Below are 19,779 nucleotides of genomic sequence, written 5' to 3'. Positions count from 1 at the left end.
GCCGTCCCTCGGATGGACGTTAAACTGGGCGTCCTGTCTGCCAGCATTAGTTTTTGGATGGTAAAGATCTCACGGCGTACTTTGCGAAGAGTAAAGGAGTTATCCCCAACACCCTTAACAAATTTCAAATTTGTGCTCTAGCTTTTATAGGGGCAATGCATCAACGGCACAGCCACCCTCCCAGCAGATTGATGCAACTTCACCTTTGGACAACTAATAGGGTACAGCTGTACCCCAAATCACATTTAGATTTCAATACTTTTCCTCTCGATGGTCGTCCAAAGGTGAAATGTTGTTGAGACGTCGTCGAAATAACAATTAACATAGGTTTCACATTGATCAGGTAGCTTTTGTTGTGAGCAATGGCCGCTAGTCAGAATAATCTATAAATTGAATTATCCCTAATCGTTTCAAGATGCGTGCGGGCATTTTAATGTGTTGGGTGGAAAAATGAAAAGTTTATGTGAGACCGAGTAAGGAATTGTAGAGTTGGCTCTCCACCCACTCACAAAGAAAAATAAATAAATAAATTCCTGTGCAATGCTTTTTGTTTGCCTTGCTCGGACGTTTTGATCGCTTGTCATACCGATTGAAATCCTTCCGGGAGTTACCGTTGATGATTCGATGAACTCCGCTTTGTGCAAGATCAGCACGGTGCTGACCTGAATGCGAGTACACCGCAACACTCGGTCCATGCAGTCCTCCGTAGGCATCTCTGAACGCTGCATCGCGCTTTGCCAATGTAAGAGTTGGCCTGGCAGGACACAACGTCGAGCTCGCTTGATATACGGTACACGCAGGATTCAATCGCCTTACTCGAGGAATTGCCTTTTTGGAATAGAAAGCAGGACTGGAACGACACCTTTGGCGAAGTCGTTGCAATCATTAAATACATAACAAGTGCAGCTTCAAAAGTTTTAACATCTGCATTCCTTTTGCTGTAATCGAATGTTGATCAAACCAATTTTTTTTTTAGTTGCTTGTTAAGAAAGAAAAAAGGATTGGTAGTGGAACTGTGCCGGAGAACTGCGTTTGGTGATTTATGAGCCTTTGTAAGTGACCTTGTGGCGCAGGAGGGAGAGAATGAAGTGCATAAAGTTTCACCAAGATAAAGTTGTGGAGGTGGTAGGTGAGGGGTGAGGTTGGAAGTGAGGCCAGAGAGCCATAGCTGTCCAAGTAATGGTGATGGCTGAGTCAGTCATAGGGACAGCTGCCATATTTTGACTCATTCTGGTTATGCTAGGAATGTCGATTCTTCTGTCTGCCAAACAAGCCTCCTGCCAGTGCTGGAGTGCTTTGCCCATTCCACTGACTCACCAGGCACACTCGAGTCGATCACAATGCTCTCCGGTCGCAGAACGGTGGTGGGTGGCCGACTACAGTGCCCGCCTCTTTCCTACAATTCTTTGGCACGGCGATGAGAGTTCAAAAGCAATCATGAACATTGCCACCGTGAGTCATAATCGCCACTCAACAGATGTGGGTCTCCTTGCTTTGCATGAGAATGCCGTGTATCAGCGAGACTGTTCCTTTGCTGTAGCGTATTCTCCGATAATGTTGGTGTTTGTAGGAAGGCCGTTGTTTTGCGTTTCCTTTTCTTGCGTGCACAATAGGTGGCCGTTGAACTTGCCCTATTTAGTGGTAAAAAGTGGTGCTTTGAGGACTGATTGCTTTGTGTTGAAATCCGACGCCGATGACAGATTTTGGACGATTTGCTTTGCAGCTCTGCTAACAGCAGGAGGCGGTTAAAGATCGCTGCCTTTCAACACGAAGCAATTTTTCATTTTTGGGTTGCTCATTGAACTTGCAAAGTGACAGGCCAGTATTTTCGTTACATATCGCAGAATCGCAAGTTGTAATCTGGTATGTGGTATTCTGCCTAATTGCACGCACACATTGATTTAAATTTCCATCGTCTTAAAGTGTACCTGATGGCGCTTCCACACACATTTTAAAAGTCGGTATTCTATACAGCGGATTACAACAACTCTTTGTGTTTATAAATCAAGGTTCCACTAATAGCTGTCCAGCAGACAAACCTCAGGTCTAACATTTTGACGACCACGTGGTCTTCATCTCGGATTGAGCAGGCATTATGGGCCAGGCACTAAGGCCCCTACCAAGGGAGAGGGAGGGAGGGATGAAGAAACAGAGACCTAACAGCATTGTCATCATTGCCTTTCAAGATCCACATTTTCATCACAGTTGACCCACAAACAGCATTGGTTAATAATCTTCCAGCAAATGCATATTCGACAGGGATTTGATGACATAATTTGGCTCACTTGTTGTATCATTGCTGATATGCACAGGTGGGCGACCGATGCAGTTGTCCCTTTACATTAATGCAGGAACTTACAATTTGGCAAGAGTCTGAAGCACTGACATGACCACTTGTAGTCTGGTTGGGCATCAATCCAAGACGAAACGGTTCATTGGCGAGTACGCTACCTCTGAGCCATCCTGTACTTGTATATTGCTGTGAGTTAGTACAGCGTTAAGAAAACCGAGGCTTACTTGCTCAAGCCAAGCAGCCACCCCTCATTCTTGGCTTTGTGATGTTTGTTATTGTCTTAAATCCTACAAGCCAATTGCACACACTATTGGCTTCCCCAGAATAGCGGCCTCTGAAACTGCATAAGGAGGTCATTTAAGCACAGAAGAGCTTGTGTCCGTCCATCTTCTACCATTAGTTTTGTGGGACATTTGCGGTTCATGAATCGGTCCTGCTGAGGCCAGAAGTAGAGCAATTTAAAACCGGAGCATTGTTTTAATCGTTCTGTATCGGTCCAGTATCCAGCAACTAGCGATAACACTGACTAATGGAGGGCTAAGTTATTTTGGTGTGCATATTTGCTGAAGATGGTACGTCAAGTTGAATAATGCTATCTAAGTTAGTGCAGTCTGCTACTGTATATACAGGAGATAAAATCTTTTGAAAATTGTGTAGTCTCATGGAAGAGCTGAGATGGATAGCAGAGGGTTAACAAACTGACACCGGAGTGGTTTGGAACAGGCAGGTATGGTGAGAGACCATGAAATGAAATCCTCTGCGACAAAACAGAGGCCCATATTATGTCTTTAACTTCACTGGTTCCTTTAGATGGCAGCGATACAATTCCAGATGACATGAGTAATGCACTCATCTGATCTTTTATTAACAGATGACATATATTACCTGAACAGAAGCCTGGTGTTTGTTTGGTGGTTCGGGTGGCTGGCTTTGGATCTTAGGGTCCTGAGTTTGAGCCCTGTTGGCCGCTGAATTAACACCAGGTGGGGTTGACTCAGCCTGCCATCCTTCTGAGGTCGGCGAAATAAGTACCAGTGTACTGGTATAAGGGCTCAGCATCAGCGGCACGGTCGCGCCCCAACAAAATGATTGCGACTCGGCAGCCAAGCTGCCGTATGCAAGAAGAAGAAGACCTGAACATGAGTAAACTATGTGGCATTTGAAGAAGAGGACAGTTAAAATAAAAGAGATGTTGTAAGATTGTAAACTATCTCGATCTAATGTGATTTTGCATCAGATAGCTCTGATTTTATGCGATAATTCCGTGTGTTGTGTGCGCATATTGTTTTAACATCCTGCTTTGAAAGATTACACACACACACACACTCATCCTTTCCCATTCTGTTTCTTTCTCGCCCATTGTTACTAGTTTGTGTGTTTTTTTTTTACTCCGTGTGTTTGTCCACCCCATCTCCCACACTTTGGTAGTGTAAAAACCTGCTGCAATTTGCCATTTAGCTCCTCCATTGACCTACACCTCTTGCATACCGAATGCTAAAAACAAGTATCAAGTTCAAATATGCCAATTTATTTTTCTTCAAAACTGGAAGGTGGTTATTAGAATTAAGGTATACACCCCCAGTGTGTGAATCACATGACGTAGACGTTGTCCTGCTTGGATTAAGTACATGTGCGTGGGCTAAGACGTCCTCATTGTATACTGCAAGGGACAGCACTTGCCATATTTAATTGGCAGTTTAATTAGGTTAAGTGTCTACTGTATATGTTCCCCCATGTATGACATCAGGAAACGCCAGGTGAGTAAGGCCAGGCATGGGACTGGAAGGGCAACGTGGATGGACCATAATTTTGGCTTCCTCTCCATTTAAGTTGGGTGCAAAGATTGTGACCTTCCCTGTGAATGTTGATTGGCTCTGGGGTTATTAGCAGACCCACTCTCCACCCTTGGGGAGTAACCGAGACCGGGGGGAGGCGGGGGGGGGGGGGAAATTCAGCATTCGACGGAGCTGGGTGTAAGACCATGAGAGGAAAGCTGAGAGAGATTTGGGTCAGGCAGTCGATGGGTCCTTAGCTGCTCTTTCCTCTCTTGGCCTGGGTTGCTTGCTGCGTGTTGATTCGGTATTTCTGGCTGTCAAAACATTCTGTCCTCGTAAGTTGCCAGTTTGTCTGCTCCTTCTCAGGGCCTGCTCACCTGCCATTCAGCCTGAAGCTTTTAAACACCTGTTATTTCCCACACTCGCCCAGGGTGTGTGTGTGCGTGTGCGTGTGCGTGCTAGAGATAAATTGTGTTGGAGCAGAGAGTTGCATCAAAGCAATACAGCCAGCTTCATCATGTGTTCAGTATACCCATAGAGTATACCTATCATGTGCTCAGCAGACATATTGCAACGTACGTCAAGTGTTCTGTCTACAACTGCACAGTAATTGCAATGTCAGCTCCTGGCTGATCTGCAATGGCACATCATCAAAATCTAGGATCTCGACACCATCACGATGTACAAGCCACCATTAGTACTCCTCCGACCCAGTGACATCCCCACTGCACCACCCCCTAATCTTTATACGTGTGATTTCAATTCCCAACATCGGGAATGGAGTCACAAACCCCAAACTACACCACAGTAAATGGTGAGGTACTTTGTAACTGGGCATCTCAGTGTGATCTCACTTTTCTCTTTCATCGTCGTGAACCAGCAACTTTCCACTAAAACACCATTACAGACCCGGATCTGGCATGGTGGCAGGGTGACGGCATTGCAACATTGACAAGACTGGTTTTAGATCGCTTTCCATGCTCCCACCACAGACCTGTCCTCATTAACGGAGCCCCTCTACTGGTCCCAACAACCTCCCTTCTAGCTAAGAGATCGAATTTCCACAAGGTGGCCACACTTCCTCCCCGAGACTCCTTCAACATCGAGGAGGCATATCTTAATTTTTGTGATGGGATCAGTGTCGCCTCTAAGTCTGTCATTCCTCGTGGCTGCCGCACAACATACATACGAGGCTGGGATCCTGAGTGCAAAAGGCTCTACGATGCCTTTATCCACGCATCTAATGAGTAGGAAGCGTCTCATGCAGCATTCAAGTTAAAATCGCAGTTGGATGAGGTTCGCAAGTCATGATGGGGAGAAGTTGTTGAAAGCATCAATTTTACCCACTCAAGCTGCAAAGCCTGGCAGCTGATCAATCGCCTAACTGGGAGAACAGCAAAATGAAAACTCTCCCCGTTACTCCAGATTTAACGACCTGGACACTCTTTAACAATGGCAAATATCAGCAGCCAGATAAAGCTTTCTCCCGCAATGTCAAGTCCGAACTTCGGGAGGTTAGGCACTCACTGTCTGTTGATCTTCACCAGATAAGTTTCATCAACTGAACTTGAGACTGCAATTGATAAACTCAAGTGTGGGAAGGACAACACATTCGTGTCTAGAAGCCTATACAGAAGCCACGGGAGCCTAGGCAGCATTCATGATGAACAGCTCGTCCATCCAGGCTCTTTTTCTCGACTGGTTGAGGATCTTCATGTCACACTGCCGAGCAATAGCTCGAGTCCCACTGGTCTGGAAGAGAGCAAATGTTGTAGCTATCCCCAAGCCCAACAAGCTGAAAAATGACCCAAAGAGTTACTGCCATATCTCCCTCCTGTCGGTTCCCTTCAAATTGTTTGAAAGGGTCATCCTGAACAGGATAGGGCCACTGCTTGAGCAAGGTCTCCCGAATGAACAAGCAGGTTTCAGGAAACACAAGAGCGCAGAAGATCAGATGCTGCTCACAGAACATATTGAGGATGCTTTTGAGGCCAACAGGAAATGTGCACTCATGATTGATCGCTCCTCTCTTCAAGACAGTTGTATTGTGCAAGTCATCAATGAGATCATCATCCTACTGCTGTTTACGGGTGCTAATAAATGGACTACCCAGCCAGACCAGGACCTTTAAGAATGGTGTCCTCCAAGGGTCTGTTCTTGCTACAGCACTTTTCAATCTCTATACAGCTGACTTGCCACACACTTCTGGTATGAAACTGGCCTATGCAGATGACTCAGCCATCCTAAAGACCTGTGACAATTTTCAGGGTGCAATGTCGTGTGATAAATTCATTGTTGTCGTAATTTACCGGGTTGTGTGATATTTACACAATACACACTGATTACCATCAATGGTGATACCATCTTCATGTGCAGAACACCACCTGCTCAGATTTTCACCTGAGCAACAAGGATGCCAATAGACTGCAACTACAAGTTCAATTGAATGGAACTCTCAGACCGACACCTACCCATCACCTACCTCTTCTCGCTGGTATCCTGCCTCACCACCGAAGGTGATAAGTAGCAACCAGACATGCTGCACTAAAAGCTTCTGACTCTGAAGTTCGTCCCCTCCACAACAAGATGTACGAACCACTGCAAACTCAATGGCTCAGAGTCTGAAGCCTTTCAGCAGGGCAGCCCAGTCTTATATCGAGGCCGACAACTCAGAGAGCAGACAACAGTGGCTCCTCTTGGAGTGGAAAAGGAGGCAATCTGAAGACAGACTGCAGCATGTGCCGCCCATTTCCACCTCTCCCAGCTGGCTGCAGACTTCCAAGAAAGGAGTGATGACACCTGAACAAACTGCGTGCAGGCATTGGACGTTTTAAGGTTTGCATGTATACCTGGAACCTGGCTGACACAGCAAGCTGTGATTGTGGAGAGCCCCAAACTACAGAATTATTGGTGGAAGAGTGTCCCATCTACCAATTGGTAGGAGATTGGAACACTCTTGCACAGCTTGATCAGCAGGCCTGAGAATGGTTTAGATCTGCTAGTTTTACATCTCGAATAGCTGACGATCGCACCACATGAAAGAAGAAAGAAGTAGACCACTATCTGGATAATTGACCACCAGTAACATCATCCAAGTGAGTGGCCACGAAGAAGATTTATTCAATTTTTGGCCCATTTTTATTATCTACTCAAAGTTTGACTTTTAAAATGTTCACAAACTTTTAAATATGCATTTGTGATGACGTCTTATCAATTCACTGTTTTAGGTCTGGTGTTGGCTTAATGGGTAAGGTGGCTGGCTTAAGATCCTAAAGTCTTGAGTTCAAGCCCCTCTCGGGCCGTTGAATTAACACCAGGTAGGGTTGACTCAACCTGCCGTCCTTCTGAGGTTGGCAAAATGAGCACCAGCGTGCTGGTAATGGGGGCATTGCATCAGTGCACAGTCACACCCCCAGGAAATTATGCAGCCAAGCAACCACAGGCTCCATATGAATAAATCAATTCACTATTTTTTCATTTCCCCATGAAGCTTCGGATCCCTACTCTTCCCTTATTTAGCAACTGATTGCTCTGAAACCTGATACAACCCTCCTGCTTGATAGCACTGAACAACAAATTTCAAATTTTTTTTTTTACTGGAGATGTGTAAAGTGATTAAGACTAATTTGGGTACGCTGATTTCAAAAATCATAACCGTTTTGCTGTATCACGTCAGGATTTTCAGGAACAGAAATATTCCCATTGCCTAGAAGTCAGGATTTCAATGAAATTTACATGTCTTTAACATGTCTATTTCGTACAATTGTTGTTAACTTGTGTTATATTTCTTTCTTTCAGATAAAGATGAGTAGGCGTTCCTGTACCAATCATCCTGACAACTTCTGTTATGTCTGTGGTCGGTATACCAAAAAAGATCAACAGCGAAGTATATCTACAGCAGTGAAAATGAAGGCCGCCTACTTTCACTACTTCGGGTGTAAGGTGGGGGACCAAGAACAGAGCTGGGCACCACACATCTGCTGCACAAGCTGTCACACAACCTTGACTCAGTGGTTGGTGGGCAAGCGCGCGAGCATGCCATTTGCGGTGCCCATGATATGGCGTGAGCCGCAGAATCATCATGATGATTGTTATTTCTGCTGCACAAGCATCGCCGGCTTCAACAAGAAGAATAAAGGTCACATCAAGTACGCTGACTGCGTCTCTGCTCGTAAACCTGTGCCTCATGATGACGAGAACCCCGTTCCAACACCTCCAGCTGATCAGAACATAGCTGTAAGCAGTGGTGAAGAGGATGGTGATGATGAACCTTTTGAACCCGACACTCAAGAATCACACCTTCTGAACCAGGGAGACTTAAATGATCTTGTAAGAGATCTCTCGCTGTCAAAGGCGAAGGCAGAGCTGCTTGGATCAAGGCTGCAGCAGTGGAATCTACTTGAACCTAACACCAAGATATCCTTGTTCAGAGCACGTCACAGAGACATGGCTGAGTTCTTTGAGATGGAAGACACGATGACATTCTGCAGTGACATCAACGGTCTGTTGAAAGAACTTGGGTGTGATCACGATCCTGCAGACTGGCGCCTCTTCATCGACTCGGGGAAGAACAGCTTGAAGGCTGTTTTGCTCCACAATGGCAACGAGAAACCATCAGTCCCACTGGCTCACGCGTTCGGCATGACCGAGACCTATGAGACTATGCGGCAGCTGCTTGATTCCATCAAGTACAATGACTTCAACTGGCACATCTGCGGAGACTTGAAAGTGGTGGCGCTGTTGTTAGGGCTGCAGTCAGGCTACACGAAATACATGTGCTTCCTTTGTCTCTGGGATAGCAGAGACGACAAGAATCACTGGACGAAGAAAGATTGGGAAGAGCGAAAAGAGCATGTACCTGGTCGACACAACGTGAAGCATGTCGCCCATGTCGACCCAGCCAAGGTTTTCCTTCCACCACTCCACATAAAGCTCGGCTTGATGAAAAGTTTTGTACGGGCAATGGATCTGAATGGGCGTGGGTTTTTATACCTCAAGGAAAAGTTTGGCAACACCTTGTCGGAGGCCAAGATCAAGGCTGGTGTCTTTGTTGGACCGCAAATCCGACAGATTATGAAGGACGAAACTTTTCCGACAACTCTAAACCCCAAAGAGCTGGCAGCGTGGAGGAGCTTCAAAGCTGTGACGGACAACTTCTTGGGGAACGAGCGCGCGGACAACTATGAAGAAATAGTGCAGCAGCTGCTGGAGTCCTTCAGGAAACTTGGCTCCAGGATGTCCCTGAAAATCCATTTCCTACACCAGCACCTGAACTTCTTCCCTGACAACTTGGGAGCAGTCTCGGACGAGCACGGCGAGCAATTCCACCAAGAGATTTCACTCATGGAGACGCGTTACGAAGGGCGGCACAACCCGAACATGATGGGCGATTTCTGCTGGTTCCTGCATCGTGAAACTGACACAGAGCAGCACAAACGCAAAGCCAAATGCCTAAATCATTTTTAATTACATTCTAGTGGAGTTTTTCTGTAATTTCTATAATTTTGAAGCATTCATGATGAAATAAATGAATAAATGAATTTTTGTAAATTTCATTGAAATCCTGACTTCTAGGCAATGGGAATATTTCTGTTACTGAAAATCCTGACGTGATACAGCAAAACGGTTATGATTTTTGAAATCAGCGTACCCAAATTAGTCTAAATCACTTTACACATCTCCAGTAAAAAATTTTTGTTGTTCAGTGTAGTCCGCACAGTTTTGAGATATCCTGCTCTTTGTTGTTTTGGCCCGATCACTCAATGGTGAAAAATCACTGAAAAAATTCTCAGATCCAGATCTGGATTCAGATCTTCACCAAAATCGAATCAATTATCCCTTGTGGAGGTTATGTCAGGTCAGGCCAGATCAGATCTGTGACTTGCTTCAGGTATCATGTAAACCTGTACTAACCTGTTCCATGGTCGGGTTGTCGGTGACTAATCCATCTCCCCCACCAGGTTTCCTGGTGAGGAGGGTGTTTGGATATGGACACCCAGCAGGATTAAAAACAAAACCTGTCAAAGGGCGGAGGAGCTCCTTGTGAACCAACGGCCATCCATATCTAGTGCCCAACTGTCTGCGGACATCCTTTTGCAGTTGGGTTACATTTTATGAGGAGGTTGGTGGCAGGATTTGCACCCCGGCCACCGTAAAACCCTTCATTCCGCAAAACATCTCGAAGCATGAGAAAATCTGAAAACCCACTCCGTGGGAGTACCTCCTGTGCAGCTTCCCTTCGCAGGGCAGCTCACCGGATGATGGGATTGGGGCAAAGCCTTCGGGACCCCAATCTTTGATGATAGGAGGGAAACTACAGGGTAACATTCCCGGGTCAGGTTGCGAGAGAGAGTGTGTCGGAGTGGTGCTGAGGTGTCGTCCACCAGAAGGCGGTCTCCTTGGGTTAACCTGAGGCGGTCCCTTTGGGTGGGTGCCTGGAATGTCCTATCCCAAAGAGAGGATAATCACCTGTCTCTGTTCTCATCTGAGCTCAAGCGTTTGGACATCGGTATTGCAGCCCTCTCTGAGGTTCGGAGACCGGATTGCGGCAAGATAATGGTGGGTGGTTACACCTATTACTGGTCTGGTCACTCTGATGTTTACCATTCCCAAGGAGTTGCTGTAGCTGCATCCAATAAGCTGACTCCAATGATAATTGAGGTAATACCGGTCAACGAGCGTATTGTGAGACTAAGGATTCGTCACTCCTTGCATGTCATTTCCCTGGTCTCTGCATATGCTCTGACTGAGGCGAGTGATCTCACTGTGAAGGACACATTCTATGCCACGCTAGAGTCTGGAGTTCATCAGTGCCCCAGGCGAGGTACTCTTCTAGTCTTGGGGGATTTCAATGCATCGACTGGAACTGATAGGGATGGTTATGAGATGTGTGTTGGTCCCGATGGGTCTGGAATTGTGAACCAGAATAGCACCAAGTTCCTTGACTTTGCAAGAAGGGGTATGTACTGGCCTCCACACACTTTTCAGCACTTACCTTGGCAGTGATATTCATGTCTCTGCTGGCTGTGAGTCAGAGGTCAATAGACGTCTGGGTCGGGTCTGGGGAGTCATGGATTCACTGGATAATGGGGTGTAGCGCTGTTGGTACCTGTGCGAGAGGACGAAAGTCCGAGTCTTCAGGTCCTTGGTGATTCCAGTCTTGTTCTATGGATGTGAGACTTGGACTCTGACCAGGGATCTGAGACGGAGACTTAATTCCTTTGGTACCAAGTCTCTTTGGAGAATCCTTGGCTATCACTGGTCAGACTTTGTGTCCAAGGAGCGGTTGCTGAGAGAGACTCGGATGAGATTTATTACCTACATAATCCGTGAGCGTCAGCTGCGTCTGTACGGACATGTGGCTCGTTTTACTGACGCTGATCCTGCTCACCAGATTCTCTCAGCAAGGGAGTCTCCTGAGTGGAGGAGGCCAATGGGCTGACCACATGCCTCATCGTTGCAGCAGGTTGATCAGCATCTCAAGGAGATGGGGATGGGCCTGGCATCTACCTGGGGGATGGCCAGACGGAGGCACCGAGAGTACCGGGGGAAAGTGGTCGCAGCCACTCGCTGCTCTGGCATATGCTCCCATACCTTACCTGACCTTTAGTGGCGGAGGTCAAAATAACTGTTAAACTTGCATGAAGGCAAACTACCAAGTTTACACAGCACAGCCGTCCACAGCTGTCCTTTACCAGCCGTGGTAAAGGAGAGAGTGCATGGGTGGATTCATCCCGTATCCTTTTTCGGGTATTGGGAATTTCCAAAGCAGCTTCCTGCCCCCTGGAAAAGGTGGACTTGCTGCTGCCTTCCCATTGGTAGTAATCGGGCATCGACTCTCTGAAAGACGCTATTGGATCTTTAACGTCCACCAGCAGCAACCGATGCTGGCAGACGGGACCTTGGCTCAATGTCCTACCCAACAGACGATGCATTCACATTGGTATGATACCATGCCTGCGAAATACCACTCTGACGGTTTATAGTCAGCTTTGGAATCGAACTCAGAATAGCCGGCTGAAACACGAGTGCACTACATCCATGTCATCCCGTCAACCCCTTGGTGCCGGATAAAGAGCACTTACCTTGAGGAAATGTATGTTATCTTTGATACATGTAATGAAGATTTATTACTTTTTATTATGAATGAGCCAGCGATAAAAATGAAATGTTCTTGTAAAGTCCACTTCTGATAGTATTTGGCCACGGGATCTATATTATCATTATAGACTTTCGTGTTGCATGCCACCAAACTTCTTAAAAGTATAATTAGTGACGTCTTGAAGTTCACTCAGGCAGATTGGCATTTACTGCAAGCGGCCATCTCTCTTCAGGACTGGTCTACCATATCTACCGCTCCTGATGTTAATGCCAGCTTTGGAATTCTTCCACAGGAATCTGCTTTCTCTCATGCACGGATTAATCCCATTTCGTCTTCAGTTACCCTACCCTTCTCCCCACTCATGGTACACTGAATCCTGCAGTGAGGCAATTGCTCTGAAACAATTGCAAGCTCAGTGCATTCTACGTAGTCCGTAACAAGTGTGTGTCCACTCTCAGGACGGCGAGAAAACATGATCTGTCCAACCTCAAGAATAAGCTTTAAAACTTGTCTCCCTCCTCGAAAACATAGTGGTGCTTTTGTTCTCCGGAGTATGCTCCCCTTCCATCCCTTCCCTCTCTTCAAATAGCATCACAACCAACTTCGCTCACGAGAAGTCCGAACACCTAAATTCTGTGTTTGCTTTCAAATCTTGTCCCCAACCCCTCACTCTCAGTACCCATCCTTCCTTGTCATGCACAACTCCTCCTGGACTGTCTTTTTGTACCTGAGAAGGTGAAGAAGTATATTTCAACCCTCGACTCTTGACTCTGCTACCGGACTAAACGGCATCAGCTCACGTATCAGAAAAACCTGCTCTTGCACATCCTGTCTCTGCCATTTGCGCTTGGTCATCCTCCATCTGTTTGTAAGTCCACGAACGTCACTGCATTACATAAAAAGGTGAAAACGCTGATCTCCTCAACTACATACCTATCAGCCTGCTTACAATCAGCACGGTCAGGTAATCCATCATCGCAGTTGAAATAAAATCCTTCCTTTACTCCAACATCCTCATCTCAGATCACCAATTTGGTTTCAGACGAGATAATTCCACCTTGGACGTGCTGCTTCTACTAATCCAACAATGGATGGAGGATCTCAAATATCAGACATGAGGTCAGTGCCGTCCTTCCGGACATATCTCATGCTTTTGATACAGTCTGGCATCCTGCCTTTCTCTCCAAACGATCTGCCTATGGCTTCCAAGACCAATTTCACATATGGCTTACTGACTACCTCTACTCTCTTCACCAATATGTGCACCTCAATGGAATGCTTTCATCTCCTCTTCCTGTCAAGGCTGGAGTGCCCCCAAGGCAGTGTTCTGGGCCCATTGCTATTCCTGATCGTCATAAATGATCTTTCTGAAACTCTGGAAAATTCTCTTTATCTGTTTACTGATAAATCCACCCTCTCCCATGACATCCCTCATCCTTCAAACAGACAGGCTGCAGTCTCTTCCCTCCCTTCAAACCTTGACAAGATCACAAGATGGTCAAACACTTGGAATATGACCAACATGTCTTTCAATCCTGACAAATCTCACACTCTCACTATTTCTCTCTGAAAGGACAGTCTGGCAAACCATCCACCCACTCCCCCATATACTTTCTCAACAATCCTCTTGAGGAAGTTTAGTAATTCAAACTCCTGGGTCCACTATCAACCGCGATCTTTCTTGGGCAAACCACATCTCAAAGTTACACCGAAGATCTCCAATCCAGCTACAAGGCCTTCATCTACAGCTTGATGGAGTACTGCTCTCCCCCTCTGGGCTGGCTCCCCTGCCTCACATCTTGCTTAGCTTGACAGCTTGAAGATTATTGGAATCTCCCATGATGAAGCTGAGTTTATGGGTTGATTACTTCACCATCACAGACAGGTCTGTGGTCTCTCTGTCTTCTCTCGCCTCCTTTCTGGTCTTACACCTCTGTTCTTTGCGTGCTTTGTACCCTCCCCCCCCACCCCCAGGTTTCTGCAGGGCACGCACAGTCCACAATCAACCCTCTTCTGGTGAAACTACCGAAATCCAGGATCACTGCTCACCTCCACTCATTTGTTCCTCTTTTTTTCTGCCTGTGGAACCAACTTCCAAACTCTCTTCAATCTCATTCTTTCCTCCAGGTCTTCAAGATTGCCATTCACCACCATGTCAGATCATCCCCAATCCAAACCAGTGATCGTTTCTACCCCCATTAACTCCACCCCCCCCCCAACTCCACTCCAATCCCTCCTCTTTCCAAATTTCCAGTTTTCCCTCCTGAGAGTTTCCTTCTGTATCCATCTTGTCCACCCCATGCATCCTCTCCTGCTCTTCATTGCTCCCCAAACCCAATGTTTGTCCAAGTCTGTCTCTGTCTTGGCCTTCAACTCTGCTGTCAGTGTCCCCCCCCCTCCCCCCTCCACACCACTCTCTCTCTACTGTTCATCTTGTCTTGATCCGTTCAGTGTACTAGTACGAGCTCATTGTATGAGCCTCAGATGTGTATTGAAAAAAAAAATACATCTTACACCATATCCAATTACTTATAACTCCAACACTTATTCTGTTCAGCCTAATGAATCAGACCTTTCTCAAAGTGTTTGCCATGCTGGATGACATCACGGAATTCATCTGGGAGGGGGGGGGGATTGCTGTTATTGTTGTTTTCGTTGTTCTTTGACCCTCCCCCCTATAAAATCCAGTAGCACCGATCTTTAACTGGTATATCTGTTAGTTGTTAATACTCTTGGATTGGCAAAACCACTCTTCACAATAATTGTATCATGCTACTCCATAATCAAAAAACTTTTGGTATTTGAACTTAAAATAACTCATGATAATGGAGACCATCTCTCTTTACACCATTACTGGACCAATATAACTTCTGATTGTTTTGATTTTGATCATATATTCATACGAGCTGTTTACAGTGTGATTTTCATCCGGCCAGAGACAGCAAAATGGCCAACCTGGTTTGATATTTCATTTTTTTTGTCCAAATTGCTCTTAACAATGCAGTGGAATTTCTTCCCCTCCCGTTCTAATTGTTTTTTGTTTCTACATTAAAAATATGTGTATGTGTATATATAATTGCAGCTGCATCTCAAACTTTCATTCCCAGGCATAGAAATTTCGAGCAGTTACTCTTGTCATGCACGCAACTCTCGTGGAATTACAGTGTCTAGAACTGCTTGGGTCAACGTCAAAGGTACGCTATCCACCCGCAGTGGTGTAAACGCTGCACTGTTCACATCTGTGTATTATTAACAACTTTCTGTTTCATTTCTGCAGTTCAATACAGGTTCAACTTTTTGTTTGTATAACACGTACTTCCTCAGGACTATTGCCGCCTGACCTGGAAGATACCGCGTTGATTTGTCCCTGGCCTCCTAATGTCCTCTTAACTTGTGAAAAAGTACATTTATGCCTCCTAATGTCCTTGTTCTTCATGTAATTTATGTACGAGCTCTACCATGAGGCATGTATTAATATTTCCCCCCAAAAAATTGAATTGGCTTTTTATTTATTTTTGAAAACGGGACAATTGATCGAGTGCATTGTGCTCATGAAATGTTGTCGACGTTTGGAACAAAAACATGGCATTAGTCTTTCATTGTAACAGGTGCAGAGAACAGAAAGCAATATGAGGGATGTACAGTGAGTGTTTCATCATTTTCCTGGTAATGTTTATTTGCAGAGTTGCCACACATACCCAATGATCTTACAGTGAAGAAAACCTCTCCTCATTCTGTCTTGCTTTCCTGGTCACCTGGCTTTGATGGCTTTTCTCCTCTGCATTCATGTTCCATTGAGGTGCGTGCATGAACAGGGTACTAATAATTACCCAGACTCGGTGGTGTCTGCTCTGAGTCTGGGAGTTTGGTTGTTTTCAAAAACTTTAACAATGATACGTGCTGCTTCCTTGCTTGCGCTCAGCAGTTAAAAAGGATTGGGTACGCACGCACACACCATAGGTTGGCAACCATTGCATAGGCTTAATGGGCCTCATGGCCTTCTCCTGCATTAGCACAATGGGTTTTTTTTTTTTTAACCAAGGCTTGAAATATTAAAACCAAGAGGAAAAATATGTTCTCGTGGATCAGGCATTACGTGGCAGAGGTATGCACTCTACCGAGTGCTCTTCTCGTGGAAATATCGAAGAGTGCACTCGGTGGTGATCATAAATGAGTGGAAATGTCGATCAAGGGTGATGGGACTAGAATGGACATCATGTTTTCTTTTAAAGTTGCATATCTTGGTTTGAGGAAGCATCCTAAACTGGAGGATTAGCTTTCTCTGTCTGATGTGTCGATCACGATTCCAACGTTTCATCACTCTCAGTTTTGAGTGCACTTCCTGCTGTACTTTTCTTAGCAGCTTGGAAACAGGAATTGAATAATGTTTCTCATTTGTAGCGGTGAATGACTTTGCAGTAATGATTGCAATAGGGGAAGGAAGTGTATCCCACGCTTACGGCATGAATTGGTGTTTTGGTTCAAATCCTATGCGTCCATGCCTGCGCCGGCCAGCGATGACATCGAGAGAACATTATTCCATAAGAGCAGGCCCGAGGGAGCCGTGTGGAGGCAGCCAGCGGATGGGCAGCACGAACAGACCACACCTATTTCGGCAAACTGGATCTCTCAAAGATTTCCCACTGAGAGGGCATTGTGTGTGCATGGAATTTGTCCGGCATGTAGCACAACGTAACCAAGAACACCCCAACTGTTGTTTTTCAGCTGTTTATGCTTTTCGTTTTTCCATTAGACTCTACTCTAAAGTAGGAATGTTTGTGATTGAATTGCTGTCTTCGAGAAATGTCTCTGGCGTGTGACCTTCCCAGTGGTAGAATTTTAACCTTTTTTTTTCTTGTGCACATCCACGTTGTACACCATGAATGAGGTGGCATTTCAGATAATGGTACGATGGACAAGGCTTGTAAACTTTTCCACTTGAACTAGAAAAACTTGCCAAACAGGAAAGATTAAGTGAGTACAGACTTCCCGATTCATACAATCGAATCAAATTGATGTGATTGTTTGAAGAGGATGTCAGTTTTTGCCTGACTTGGAACTTCTCATTTCAGAACGTACCTGCATCTTTATAATTATTTACATAATTTATTTGCTCAATTTGAATTATATATATACATGTTTGCAGTTCTTCGAGAAGCAAACAAACCAGACTTCCGAAGGTCTCGAGATAGAACAAGTGGGCACTGGGGTGAAGCTGGAATTTCTTGCTTTGGAACCATATGAAGGAAATGTCACTTCCCTCGCTGCCTTGACCCAATATCAGTTCCGGGTGGCATGTGAAAACAGCATCGGACTCTCTCAGTGGTCTCCTTTGGTGTTTGCAGAGACTACCGAGGGAGGTGAGTAACAATCCTTCATGATTGTTGATTTTGCTTTGAAGTAATGTCGCACGTCATATCTGTTCTCTCCACATGTGTTCCTTTTCATCACTACTTTGGGGTCCAACAGGTTGGTGCAGAGGTAGCTGTGCACTTGCCTTGGAGGTGTCTAGTCTGGCTGGGTTGGATTGTGAACTCCACTATAAACCGTCATCCTGGTAGCGCATCAATGAGCATACCATCTGTGGGATGGAATGTTAAGCTGGGTGTTCATTATGGTAGTATTGATTGCTCGGGGAGGTCATAGATCCCACGGTATATTTCATGGAGATTACAAATTCCTCCTCAAACCGATGGCTGGGCTGGGGGTGGAAGGAGAGGGGGACTGCATTAGCACCATCACAGTAATGCTCCCAGAAATAATGCAACCAGTGGGCCAAGTTGAATCCTGGTCCAATGTTCAATTGATGGAGGTTATGTTTTCACGCCTATCTGTCTGTGAACAGAATTTCTCAAAAAGTAGAAGGATTTGGACGAAACCTGGTGGACAGGTCGGGTGTGTGACAAGGACGAAATGATTAAATTTTGGTGAAAATCTGGATCTGAATACAGATACGAGAATTTTATGAATGATTCAATCACCATTGAGATTCAGCATATTTCCATACACAATAAAAAATAGCTCATTGCTGTTGCTATACCTAGTGGTGGATTACCCTCAACCATGCCTTTGGTGAACATTATCTGTCTCCCCCCCCCTTCTGCCCCCCTATCACCTCCCCTTACTCCACACTAAATCTTCTCCAAGTTCCCTCTGTAGCACCTGAAAATGTTACCTTTGAAGAGAAGGACGATGCTTTGCTCCTGCAATGGTCTGAACTGCCACCAGGCCAGGCTAATGGCATCCTGCTTGGTTACAGGGTGTTGTATTGGGTTAATAACATCCTTCAGGTGAGAATGTGTTCTTGAGTTAATTACAGACTTTATAAACATAACCAGACATGTAATACATTTGTTTGAAAAGAAAAAGCATGAATTTTTTTTTTTTCTGATCACCTTCTATGGACATTGGTTCAATGTTGTGCAAGCACAGTATCTGTATAAGAAGATGTTCAGACAGCTTGGACACTGATCAAAAAAAAAAATCTAATTAAAGATCATGTGGGTCCATTGCACGACGGGTTCAAGAGGATTTATCGCCCACATTGGGGTCTTGGCAGCGATATCATTCAAGCCAAGAATTTTATCCATGATTGCCAACATGTACAATTGAGTCCGATCTTGCTGTTGACCATCAGAGGAAATATTCCACGGAAATTGTAAATACAATCGCAAGGTTATCACGTAAAGTCAAAACAAAAATACAGTTAATTAAAACATACCTTTTACATGATGCTGTTCTTCTGCGATGACTAATCTTGCTCTTCCATGAGGCTCGACACCTGTATTAAAATAAAATTGAAAAAAATTAATATAATTTCATATTCTTCTTTTATAGATACCATCCATATGATATCATTGAAATTACAGGAACAAGTCCATCCGAAAGTCGTATCAGCTAATTCCCTAATGTCTCTGATATTGATAACTCTGAGTCATGCTGGACCGCTCTCTGAGCAGAGAACCCGGGAAGTGCTGGCCTCGAAGGATCAGACGCAGCTTGGCTTGAGCGTCGAGTCGAATGACATCACAATTCTGTCACAGCAATGTATGGATCCGAATACTCAAAACACCTCAATTATGGACGCAATGTATGGATATATACATACATACAAACATATCTACACACATTGTGTAAGGGGCCTTCTGCAGAGTGGGACAAAGGGGCTGTGTGAGTGATTGACTCTGTTTGTCATAATTATATATTTTATCACTTGAAGGCTGACAAAGGTGTGCTAACTGCCTTGGTCAGCAAGGTAAGGCTGACGTTTTGGGACATTGCTCTTCATCGCTGTTAGAGGAGGGGAGACAAGAGCTTCTTTACCGTACATTGGAAAAAGATTTAGCAGGAAAGGACATAGTTGGAATGTTTTCTTTGGTAACTGCTCCCCCCCACTCCCATCCCTAATCCAGTCTTCCACCCAGTCCATTCACCACATACATCAAACAATATTTTAACTGCGATCTTTTCTACCCCCATTAACCCAACTTCACTCAAATACTCTTCTTACCTGCAAGTCACTTGGTTTCCTCCTGTTTTTTTCTCTCTCTCTCTCTCTCTCTCTCTCTCTCTCTCTCTCTCTCTCTCTCTCTCTCTCTCTCTCTCTCTCT

General features: G+C 45.2%; 2 protein-coding genes across 4 annotated transcripts in view; one reads left to right on the top strand and one right to left on the bottom strand.

Moving 5' to 3' along the window:
• LOC147023727 (tyrosine-protein kinase Mer-like) overlaps positions 1-19,779 on the top strand; it is a 119,375-nt gene that overhangs the window by 37,102 nt on the left and 62,494 nt on the right. For all 3 annotated transcript variants that reach the window (XM_085889474.1, XM_085889475.1, XM_085889476.1), the window contains 4 exons: positions 15,277-15,363; positions 15,853-15,968; positions 17,316-17,529; positions 18,317-18,459. In XM_085889474.1, coding sequence (XP_085745600.1) covers positions 15,277-15,363; positions 15,853-15,968; positions 17,316-17,529; positions 18,317-18,459 — 560 coding nt within the window. The remainder of the gene's footprint in view (positions 1-15,276; positions 15,364-15,852; positions 15,969-17,315; positions 17,530-18,316; positions 18,460-19,779) is intronic.
• Positions 1-19,779, bottom strand: part of BLOC1S3 (biogenesis of lysosomal organelles complex 1 subunit 3) — an 87,926-nt gene that overhangs the window by 56,772 nt on the left and 11,375 nt on the right. Inside the window, exon 2 of the mRNA XM_085889479.1 lies at positions 18,891-18,950. The gene's annotated coding sequence lies outside the window, so the exon portion shown is untranslated. The remainder of the gene's footprint in view (positions 1-18,890; positions 18,951-19,779) is intronic.

Source organism: Eptatretus burgeri, chromosome 7 (genome assembly GCF_056783735.1).
Source record: "Eptatretus burgeri isolate ZD-2024b chromosome 7, Ebu_testis_v1, whole genome shotgun sequence".
Taxonomy (NCBI): Eukaryota; Metazoa; Chordata; class Myxini; order Myxiniformes; family Myxinidae; genus Eptatretus; species Eptatretus burgeri.
Note: the sequence above shows the minus strand (reverse complement) of the source record. Positions and strands in the feature narration are given on the sequence as shown.